The 11,377-nt window shown below is 39.0% G+C and overlaps 1 protein-coding gene across 2 annotated transcripts; it reads right to left on the bottom strand.

Annotated features, from left to right (window-relative positions):
• Positions 1 to 6,225: 6,225 nt before the first annotated feature.
• Positions 6,226 to 10,694, bottom strand: LOC131690049 (dynamin-like 120 kDa protein, mitochondrial). Of its 2 annotated transcripts, XM_058975512.1 has the most exons (11): positions 10,547 to 10,694; positions 9,883 to 10,286; positions 9,706 to 9,822; positions 9,449 to 9,493; positions 8,539 to 9,308; positions 8,207 to 8,481; positions 7,981 to 8,142; positions 7,739 to 7,926; positions 7,079 to 7,670; positions 6,734 to 7,023; positions 6,226 to 6,668 (listed from the first exon to the last, which is right to left on the bottom strand). In XM_058975512.1, the coding sequence occupies exons 1-11, from the start codon at positions 10,573 to 10,575 to the stop codon at positions 6,604 to 6,606; spliced, it is 2,937 nt and encodes a 978-aa protein (XP_058831495.1). In that variant the 5' UTR covers positions 10,576 to 10,694; the 3' UTR covers positions 6,226 to 6,603. The 2 variants fall into 2 exon arrangements, with proteins under 2 accessions (XP_058831495.1, XP_058831497.1); XM_058975514.1 differs by lacking the exon at positions 9,449 to 9,493.
• Between the last annotated feature and the right edge of the window lie 683 nt (positions 10,695 to 11,377).

Below are 11,377 nucleotides of genomic sequence, written 5' to 3'. Positions count from 1 at the left end.
TATATATATATATATATATATATATATATATATATATATATATATATATATATATATATATATATATATGCAGGTTAATGTTACATGAAATTGCATTTCATTGGCCAGCTCATTTGTTTCTGTCAGTGAATTTTAAGTGATTTTCTATTATGAAAACTGCGGTTCATAATAGCGTAAAGAAAGAAAGATTGGAAGAACTTCATTGATAAATTAAATTAAGGTAAGTTTTAAAAGCTAGACAAATAAAAACAATTATCGTGCAATAATTTTATTTGTTGTATCTTTACAGCATTATATCTTTGTTATTCAGCAAGGAGTTATTAGCCAAGATTGTGGCGTTCGTAGTGAGTCCAGATATTCAACATTTTACTATATTATAAGCAATAACAAAAAATAAAACAAAATTGTCAAACAACTCACTCACTAAGAAACCGGCGATATGTTTTAGAAACACCAGACAATAACCTTTAATGCAGCTTCTAAGTGATCCAAAGAGGTATGTGGTTATTGGACAAATTACGAAAGTTCGAAATGTTATTCGGGCATGAGATTATTTCACGAAATATTCAAACAACAAGAATTTTTGATGTTACTAGGAGACAGTTTTAGCTATGCAATTCATGAACAACAAATGCGGCTTTGACCCTATTAGGGTAGCTGCAGCACTATTTCATATACCGAGCAAAATTTACATTGAATTTCCATAAAAACGTCTTATGACTTTCAGACGTAAGGATTTTAAATGGATTTTATAAATCTGTCTTATGATTTGGAGGGGAAATTTTCCAAATCCATCTCTTATTATTTTCATAAGACAGTCTTATGAAATTTATGAAAATGTCCGAATGAACGCCATAGGTGCCCATTTATGAAAATTGCTGACATTTATAAGTAGAAAACATAGTAGAAATAACGATTTCCATAGAACAGTCTTATGAAATTCATTACAATGTTCGAATGAATGCCATAAGTTTTTTATTTATGGATATTATTGTGCATTTATATAAAAAAAGAACATGGCTGACATTTCTCGAGCATTTTTAGTAGACAAAAAATCAATAGTAAAAATCAACCTTGAGAGGATAGTAGGTTTTACACCAACCGACAATTCTCGGTGGTTTGTTTACATGGGAGTTACGTGAGTTTGAATGTAACAGATGGCCACCCGTTGCACTCCAACTTACGCAACTGACAAAGTAAACAAATCACTGAGAATTGTCAAACATGAACGTCATTGCTCATGAGTTTATTCATGTGGTCATCTTGATTGATTGATTGATTTTATTGAAGCGGGTTTTAACCTTATAGGTCATTCACCCGTAAAGATGTGGTCATCTTGTAGAACTCAATTCGGGACAAATTAACCGCCAAGTATAGATCCCTTCAGAAGATTGAAGAGAAAACTCTCCTTAAATATTAAAATTTGTACATAATGAGCAACGCTTCGTCAATATTTCTTGGGAAACTGGGCTTAGACAACTGGGAAACTGGACTTGACAACTGAATGATTATGATTGTTTCTTCTCAAATGATTTTGATTATTATAAAATAAGCGTCAGACACTAATTATATGCACAACTTATTTCATTTCAAATAATCGGATATCTTCTGTAAAAATCATAACCATGTAAACAGATTTAATGCTCACAGTAATTTATTCAATAACATAAAAACAATTTAAAATTGTTGCAATTTGACTGAAAATCTCACTTCTTTTGTTTCAAACAGCGGTAATCAAAAAGTGCTGAAACCACAGAGAACAGACATCCATGACCGAACAAAAATATTTAAAAACGTGTGTAAACATTTGAATTAATATACGAAAAACACTAGCACCGCAACACCAACCTATCCCAACTATCCGTCAAATCGATTCCGGAACCGGTTCGAAATCCTGGATGGATTCAGCATGGAATCTAGCTCAAAGAAAACAACCGATTCCGACTCTATCGGTTGACGCATTTGAGCTAGAATTCATGCCGGAAGTCCGAATCGGTTCCGGACTAGTTTGACTGGGTAGAGGAATAACCGCTGTCAATTCTGTCGCACTCAGCCACAAAAAAACATGACGACAGTAGCGCACCTGGTTTAGATATCCAAACTACTTTCGAAACCGTTAGAGATTTTACACTAGTTGAATGCTGAAGATGGACGTCTGTTCTCTGTGCTGAAACTATTAACTCCTGGTCGGCCGTCAAGGCCAGTACTGAATTCATAAGAAACAATTATGAACTTTTCACAAAAATGACGTTTATGAAAAACAAAACACAATTTTATAGAATCAATAACAGATCTCATATGGGTTTCATGAGAAAAACTTATGAAATTCTGAAAGGCATATATTGGAGCGAAGTCATAAGACTGTTTTATGAAATACATTATTTGTACGTCTATGGAGTGCATGAATAAAGATCAATGAATTCATAAGCCTGCCTATGACATTCTAAAGCGTTCAATGACATCGTCAGAAGGTTGGTTCATATGCCGAGGCTTATGAAATTCTCAGATGCTTTTTGCTCAGTGAAGAACAAATATAATAATAGGTCTGTTCCAGTACCAGGAGAAACTGGAAGTACTCCGGAGAAAATCGTTCCTGTACTCTCTTCTTCTCTTTTTTCTTCTTCTGGTAGCAAACCGGAGTAAAAAGGAGCAAAGATTTTTTGCTCCTGTTTACTCCAGAGTGACTTCCGTGTACTGGAACAAACCTAATAACACTGACCAGAAAACGGAGAAATGCAACGAAAACTCGAATCGCTCTACCATTTCAGTTATTGCGTTGAACAAAGATGGAAGATAATGGAAACAATGGGAAAATAGGCACATGGCTTATTTTTTTCTTATTTTGAATTTAGCGTGATTAGCGGCTCCGAAAACCTCAGATCTACATTTTAGACGAATCGAGCTACTTTTTTCCTCATTGTAGTCTGCCGTTTGGAATTCGTTCTCCATTTTGAATTTTTATTGTTTATTTAAAAAAACATTTTGAATTTGGTAAATCTGAGGACGGATTAGTAACTAGCAACCTTGAAAACCTTCACATCAACATTTTTGAAAAAACCACTTTACCCTACAATTTCAAAAAAGCATAAAAGTCCCTTTTAAAAAAAACGAAAATCTGAACCCAATTTCATAAATCTATCTAAGCGTATTGTAGTCTCCCTCCAAAAATCAAAGCGTTAAAGCAAAAAAAAAACAGTTTTTTACTACTTTTTATATAATCTTCTTGAAAATCAACTGATTTGTTTGAATACTACTTATTGATATCCACGAAGATTTTGGCCGCTTTTCGGGGATTTTTCAGTTGAACCTTAAGTGAGCGTGTAATCTTATTTCTCAATTGAACCTTACGCCTATTGGCATCTTTGGCGCAGAAAATATGTGTAGGGGGCGCTACAGGCTTGGGGTGGATGTTTTGCGAATAAACTGTCAGATCAGTAGCAAATCTTTAAAAGTTTAGTAATTTTTGCATTTTTAAGAAAATTGGCCTTAGTTATATCAAAAAATGAAAGTGAAGTGGAAGAAAACTAATTTCCTTCAATATGGCAATAGATTTATTATGCACAACAGGGCTAATATAGCATATTTTTAAATTTTGCTTTTTGAACCGGTATAAAACCACTTCGTACAAAGTTGTGTATGTTCGAAATAAGAGCTAATTCTTGCCAAAAGTGAATTTATACTGGTTATGCTTTGATTGGTTGTTTAAATATTCTTAACTCGGGCGGTTGTGAACCCTAACCTAGAGGCACAATATACACATTTTCGAAGATTTCTTATGTTTAACTTGAGTGTATCTACTAAAAACTATTATCATTAACTTCCAAATTGTTTTTCTTCCCCTCTGAATCTATTATTTACTATATATTTGATGCGCATTTACGGAAAAACAAAAAAAAAATTACAACAAATTGCTTATCGTAGATATGAAAAAAGCACAAACATCCACCTTATCTTGTTTATGCTATTAATCTGTAGATATCACCAGGTAATTGAGCTTTGCAGCAAAATACCAATAAGGTACTCTCCCGCGTTCTGTTTAGCAGGCTGCACATCCTGACTGAATCCTTTTTCGACGAATACCACAGCGGGTTTCGAGAAGAATGATCAATGACAGACAAGATGTCTATACTGCGATAATTTTTGAGGATGGACGACTTGAGGGCTTACCATCTGTTTGCGAATTTCAAGGCGGTTTACGATTCTGTGAAACAAAACGAACTGTGGCTGAAAATGTTTGAACATGATTTTAAGAACTATCGAGGCATAACAACGGAGCGGAACGATCATCACAAGATACAGTTGGTTTGCTCAGCACTGGAATATTGTTGTCTTGTTTGGAATCCGTGCTACCAGAACGGGGTTGACAGAATCGAGGATGTCGAACACCGGTCCCCATACGCTTTGCACTCCAACATCTTCCTTGGTAAAACACAGCAGCCGAGCTACGAAAACCGTTGCCGGTTAATACAGCTCGACATTCGTGGTATTCGAAACCATGTAGGTCTTGGACTTATTGTCCGCCAGGGTGAGTTGTTCTACAATCCGCCGACGCCTGGTTCTTCAAGCCTGCATTCGAGCTCTACGTAATAACTCTCTCTTGCGATTAACGTTCAGGAGAAACAACTATGGTCGGCAGAGCGCTGCGCTGCTACCGGACTTCAGCATATTTTTAACAGTTTGGCGACGGTATTCGACTTGAAGAGGAATACTATATTAAAGCTGACATATTGTCTCTCCTTGAATGTAACAAATCTAACCCTCCATTGGGGCCAAGGGTTGGTAAAGATCCAGAAAATAAACAATGATTTCGCGTGTTTCTTTGGTTCGTGGATGACATTAACATTATTGGCGTTGATCGCAGAGCAATGGAAGAGTCAGGTGTGCCTTCTAACAGGAAGGCTGCGATAATTGGACTGAACATAGACTATGACAAGACAAAGTAACTGGTAACTGACAGAGAGCGAGGCAGTCCGAACGGTGATCCACGTCCGGTTAGTCACGAAAAAAGGCGTGTTGTGGCTTGCGAATTTAACTTTCTATGATTTGTGCAGTTAGATAAAAGCTCGTAGTCTACGGACGCCTTCAAATTTTGCTCTACAATTCGCTGATACTCCCATTGAGTGCTCAGTGTGTTTTAAAGAAGAACCAAGTATACAAACATCCTGACATCAGAAGGCTGATAAAAGACAGGAGACTACAGTGGGACACGTGCTACATGTCCCACTGTAGTCTCCTGTCTTGCCGGATAGAGATCAGCTAAAGTTACACTCAGTAAAGAACTTGGAAGCGGTCGTTGACTTCGGCGCATGCTCCGCCTCCGCTGGTTGTGTGGAATCGAGGAAATTGGACGTGCGGCGGGCGTTCAAGGAAACTGGAGAATTGCGGCCCAAAATCGAGTAACTTGGAAATCTAAAATACATTCGGCCACGATTTAGAGCACCTGAATTGTGCAACCGTGATGATGATTGTAATCTATTCCATTATGTATTGCAAGTACGTACGCTAAGTGCTTCGAGGCAGTGTTCCTCTGCATCCGAAAGGATAAAAAATGTTATTTGACGTCAAAGTACATTAAAAAATCGTAGTTCTATGTCGGGAAGTGAGTGCAACGCTTTAAAGATGATACAAACGTTGATGATCTTTCAGATTAAAAACAACATCAAACTGATTTTGGCATTAATTTCAAAGAATTGTTCTATGTCCTTTCATCAAGAGCAAGCAAAATTTGCGCAAAAAGGTCACACCGCGTGACTATTCGTGAACATTTGCATGCGAAGAATTATAAATTGCTTTGAAGAAAAAACACATTGCCAAACTAACTGCCTGGATCAATTTGTCTATTCACTGCAAAAAAATGAGAATTGAATCATGAAGGAGGACGACGATCCTGAACAGCCTATAAACTGGAAAAGAGTCAATCGAGTTCGATTGGCCTTCACAATCGCCTGGTGTTAATCCGATTACAGGCTTCGATAAAACGTATTTTTAATTGCAGTTCCTTTATACACAATGTATTTGGTGAGCACTATCCGCAGAATACGGTAAAATTTTTATATAAAGTATAAAAGGTGTCATGCAATTATTTCTAGAAACTTGCATGTTAATGGAATCAAAATAAATGATTTTTGCATTATTTTCGCTACACTAACGCTACTTTACCGACTAAATTCCTACACGAATTACATGAACTGGACTTTTCGGATAAACAAGACACATTTTACTCACTTAGTTTAGAATACGACTCCACGAAAATTTTATTCCAATTGGTGTTCATAATGCAGCCTGATTGTAAATTAGAATTAGCATAAATTACAACAAATACTTTTTTTCGAAGATTGTACCAATATTATAAGTCCAATCAAAACAAGTTGAATCGCGTAATAGATTAACGTAAGCAACAAAAGAAATCGAATTCGTATTAAATAAATAGCTTATCTGGAATCCTTGCTTTCCCTTAACACTCTCAGTGCCCGCTTGGTTACAGTATTTTAAGTATTCTTTAGGTCTTATCGAGACAGTACTTTAAACGTATTAGGTGTCTTAGCGCTCCACGATTGGTTATGGATAGACTAGATACAGTTCCAAGCCACATTGAGAGCTAGTTCACTTTTCCTGATTGAGAGCGTTTATAAATTCTTCCAATTTCTCCTGAATGTGCCGCACTCGAACTTTAAAAGAAAAAAGTAATTTTGAAATTGATAATATACAAAAATATACAACTTAATAAACTTACTAAGTTCCTCCGCTAGTGTCACACGTTTGCCCGTCAGTAGTTGCTGTTTTTTGTCATCGTCCTCTCCGTATTCGTCTAGGACTTCTTTAATTTCCTTATCCAACCGTCGAGCCTCCCGATTGATGACCTGCTGACGTAAAGCGTTGGCAGTAACTTTTATAACCTGCTGGATGCGCCAAAAGAGAACCACATCGCTACAGTTCACCTCACACTCAGTACCTTGCTGAGTGTATAGGTAGTACGCTTTGCGGCAGTCATACGCTTGATTCAGCGCTTGCTTCAGGAAATGTCTGTCGAAACAATTATGATTCAGTAACTACTTAATATAAAAGAAAACACACGTACCTTCTATAGATGGGATACCACGTTTCCCGAATGTAATCCGTTTCTACTTCAACGTTGCTTCGTTGCAGATTTTTCCTAACGGTTGTCAGCTCGTCGTAGCTTAACGTAGGAGAATGCTTTGAATCACTAGATAGTATTTTGTCCAGTTCCCCTTTGACGTATTTTCGTTTATTCTGCTCATCGGTAGACGAGCGCCACTGAAGCCACTTTTGCGTTGTTGATGGACCGAACATTTCACTAATCGTTTGCTCGGTGTGTTCAAGTTTTTCCTTAACCGATGTCTCCAGGAAACGAACGGCCTGATCCCACTCGACCTTGTCGTGTACACTACGATCTTCCAACGTGTTCAACTGTATGACTCGCAGCATATCAATCGCCTTGTCCTCCCACGAGTGACGTCGAATTGCTTCGTCTATCACTGCACTTTTTAGATTATCGTACAGGTTGTCATGGTCCGGCGTTTTCCGAGCAACCTCCATCAGGTACTGGAATTCTTTCTGCAGTGCTTCCCAGCCGGCTTCTACGGATTTGGCAGGCAGGGCCTGTTCAGCCCACTGTCGCAATTTAATATCCACCATGGTGTTGAAGGAATCTGTTAAGAAGAATAATTATATTTTATTTACACTGTTTGATTGGTTGGGGTCATATTGTTCAGCTTACTCTGTGAACCGGATTGTGCTGCTGGCAAATACACATTTTCAAACACGTAGCTTGACAATTTTTCCCACAGTTTGTTGTTTAGGAGTTCTTCCCACTTTTTAGAAGAAACTTGGGACAAGTTTACTACCTCGTCCAACACTTCACCTTTCGCCTTGTCGAACAGTTCATCACGACCGGATTCGCGTAGTCTATAATATTACTGGTTAGAACATGTTGGCAAATTGACTAGAAATGCATCTTACCTGGGGAAATTATTTTTCCATTCAGTCTCCAAATTAAACCTCGTTGCTTTGAATGCATCCGCTTGCTGTTCGATCGTTTCACGGACCATCTTCCAGAAGCGATCGGCCACCGCCAGGCTGAGATTACGCGTTGTGACCTGATGCGACATCGTGACACCACTTCTGAAATGTTGAAATATGATTCATTTTAGTTAAAATTTGTTGACCAATAGTCTGAATCACTAACTGGAACAGTTTAGAATTCTTAAAGAACTTCTCCTCATATTCGCGAATTGTTTCGATGGAATCGTCCTTCCGCCCACGACCGGTCACAACTGCAAAATATCCTAGAGCTTTCATTGGAAAGAGTTTCCCTGAAAGAATCTTCCTGATCCTATTCGGATCGGCCAGATCTTCTGCCATGTCAACTTTGGTAAGAACGAAAATAGTTCGTTTTCCAAGGGGGTCACAATGCGATACCATATCGGTCACATTACTACGTTCAGCGTCGACGGAACCATCCTGAAGTTATTGATAGCAATAAAAGTTCGAAATCATTAGCTCCTATCAGAATATTACCTGTATGCACAAGATAATTGCATTCGGATTGCTCATGTAATGCTCGGTCATTTGCTTGATCGAATCTTTGGTGTCCGCCGCCATGTCCACCGTCTGGGTTGAAATAATACCCGGCAGATCTACTAGAACCATGCGTTGAAGACCCGGCCCTTTCACCGTCATTGAAATCACATCGTTGCTGACGGTCTTTCCTCCACGTACAGAGTTTCTCATTCGAATTTCCACGTCCCGACGCAAGTCGGACAAATCTCTTTCCAAAGTTAGATCATACTCCCGATCTGAATCCCGAAATTGTGCCACATGGTAGGGACCTTCCGAAAGGGTAACTTTCACTGGAGCTCTAGTCATCATCTCTCCACTGCCGCGGGGAAAGATCCGAGCTTGTGCGATAGCTTCCAACACCGAAGTTTTACCACTACTTTGATCTCCTACGACCACAACCCGTGGCAGATGATCAGCCGTGCTGTAACTGGTATCATATCCGGACAATTCGTCCAACACTTCCGAGTACATGTCGATCAACGATTTCTTGATGCGCTTCTTTGTCGGTTGCTTCCGGTTTGTTTTCAGAATTAGAAATTGCTGACGAAGGTCTCGATTTTCTTTCTCTAGTTTTTCGATTTCTCGCTGGTACTTCAATTGCACATTCATGATCTCCGTCTGCAGAGCATCAACCTGGACCTGTAGAGTTTCTACACGTTTCCGGCTTTCCTCAGTCGTGAGGGTTTTTGCGTTCACCGTGTTATGGTTGCGAAGTTCTTCTTTGGTAGCTATAATTGAATATAGAAAAATTGATCACCAATAATGGACTTGTCTGCCTTAGTGCATCTTCTGAATGTATTCAAGAATGACTAAATTTATCTACACTACCATGAAAATTTTGAGTGAGATGACAGTTTTCTATTATTACCTCCATATAGTTCTGATACTAATTCAGATAGATTCTGGAAGGAACCTAGACCGAAAGAAGAGAAATAAAACGTGCTTGATTAAATATGCATTGTCTCGTCGTGGCTGGCTTCGTGGCAATTAACTTATGTTTGATGATAAACCGACATGCACATAGCAAAAGCATTTCAAATAAACCTAAATCATTTAATCATTCTTGAATGACCCACTCCTAAGCCGCAACGACGACACTTTTGACTAAAAAAAGCGAAATCTTACTTTCGATTTGTGGATTCGGTTGAGTTTCAGCCGCCTCAATTGCATTGTCCAGACGTTGATCGAACCATTGCCGCCACTCGTTAATCTTGTTCTCGCTGAGCTGCTTCAATCGAGGATCTAAAAAATTGGCACTTCTAGTCGCATTGCTTCATATCCATATCCAAACCAATGTCTTACCAATTTCGATGGAATCCTTAACTGAATCTTTCACCGCAAGCAGGCTTTTGGTGAACTGACTCCATTTTTCATTATCGGGCATCACCTCCTCGAGCCACTTCATATCCGGCAGCCCATCCTTCCACTCTTCGTAGCGCTTGTTAAGCGTTACTCCGCCGCCAATAGCACCTCCAAGCACCAGATAGCGTAGCTTTAGGACTCCTCGAAGAACTCTTCCCACAAGCATTCCATAGCCCCGGTAGTATTGATAGCCACCGAACTTTGGCCTACGAAGAAACTCCTGGTGCTGCCGATAGTAGAAGTTTTGACGACTATTGCCATTGCCACCGTAACTGAAACCGGAGAAGTTCACATGACTCAGCGCGTATGCTGCCGGTCGAATGTTCCTGAAACGCAGGTCAATGCTGAAAACAGTCAGTAAAAACAAATTATTCTTGGCCCGAGTTCAACGCTCGATATTTCAACAAATCATTTTTCCGTTTATATACAATCATTGACAAATCCTGTCAAGGAAAAGCGTCATCATGCGTTTCATCTAACGCGAGTAAAAAATCAATAAACTTTACATAACATCATCTGATTTTTCACCGATCGATGACGATCATCCCTTGTGGAGCCGGATCACTTTTCTCTGCATTTTGTAGTCAATCAAATTTAGCTTTACCTTGATTTTCCACGCAATAGTTGTGCCATCGTTGTACCGTTATGTTTCACACACCTTTCAAAGCTAATTCGGCATTATTTTCGCAAAAAATGAAAATTTCGGTAAGAAAATTAGCAAAACGATACTGCTATCTTTTGCTTTTGACAGTGACAATGGGCGGAGAAATTGTACGTTGAGCAGTGGCGTGCAAAAATTAGGAAGGAGAAAAATAATATGCGCATGTATGGAACGTGAAACACGCCGTAATTGCAAATCCACCCAGTAAAGTTTAGCCGGAACTGGAATTCTGGCTGGGTCCAGTTCGTGTGCCGGCTCCAGTGACGCAATCGATTCTAACTAGAATCGGTTGTGTCAATGGAGCCGGAATACGAGCTGGAACCAACCAGAACTCCGGTTCATTTCCGGCTGAGCTTAACTGGGCACACGCAAAAATAAAACAACCCAAAGAACCCGGTCAAACCATTCGAAATTTGATTCGGAATCCTGAATGGAGTCAGTATGGATCCCAAATCAAATGCAACAACCGATTCTGAGTCGGAATCTCTTGTTGCATTTGAGTTGGAATCCATACTGACTCCATTCAGAAATCCGAACCGGTTCCGGAAGGAGTTTAACTGGGAATAAGTTGCCAAGAGTGTACACGCCACCGAAAAACTACCTAAAATTAAGTACTTTTGACTCAATCTCGTGGTATCGTGCATGAAGGTAAAATTAGGTAAACCGTGTTGAAGGTAGTTTCCATTTAACGGCAAAAATAATAACTCAACCTTGAGTTTAATTTACTTAAATTTAAGTTGAATTTACCCAATTTTGAGTATACCCCAAACAACT

This window comes from Topomyia yanbarensis, chromosome 3 (assembly GCF_030247195.1).
Source record: "Topomyia yanbarensis strain Yona2022 chromosome 3, ASM3024719v1, whole genome shotgun sequence".
Lineage (NCBI taxonomy): Eukaryota > Metazoa > Arthropoda > Insecta > Diptera > Culicidae > Topomyia > Topomyia yanbarensis.
Note: the sequence above shows the minus strand (reverse complement) of the source record. Positions and strands in the feature narration are given on the sequence as shown.

Coding starts and splice junctions, on each gene's coding strand:
- LOC131690049 (XM_058975512.1), bottom strand. CDS start 10,575: ATGGCACAACTATTGCGTGGAAAATCAAG. Junction 9,309..9,448: donor AGTATCAGAACTATATGGAG/GTAATAATAGAA, acceptor ATTCAATTATAG/CTACCAAAGAAGAACTTCGC. Junction 8,143..8,206: donor AAGAATTCTAAACTGTTCCA/GTTAGTGATTCA, acceptor TCAACATTTCAG/AAGTGGTGTCACGATGTCGC.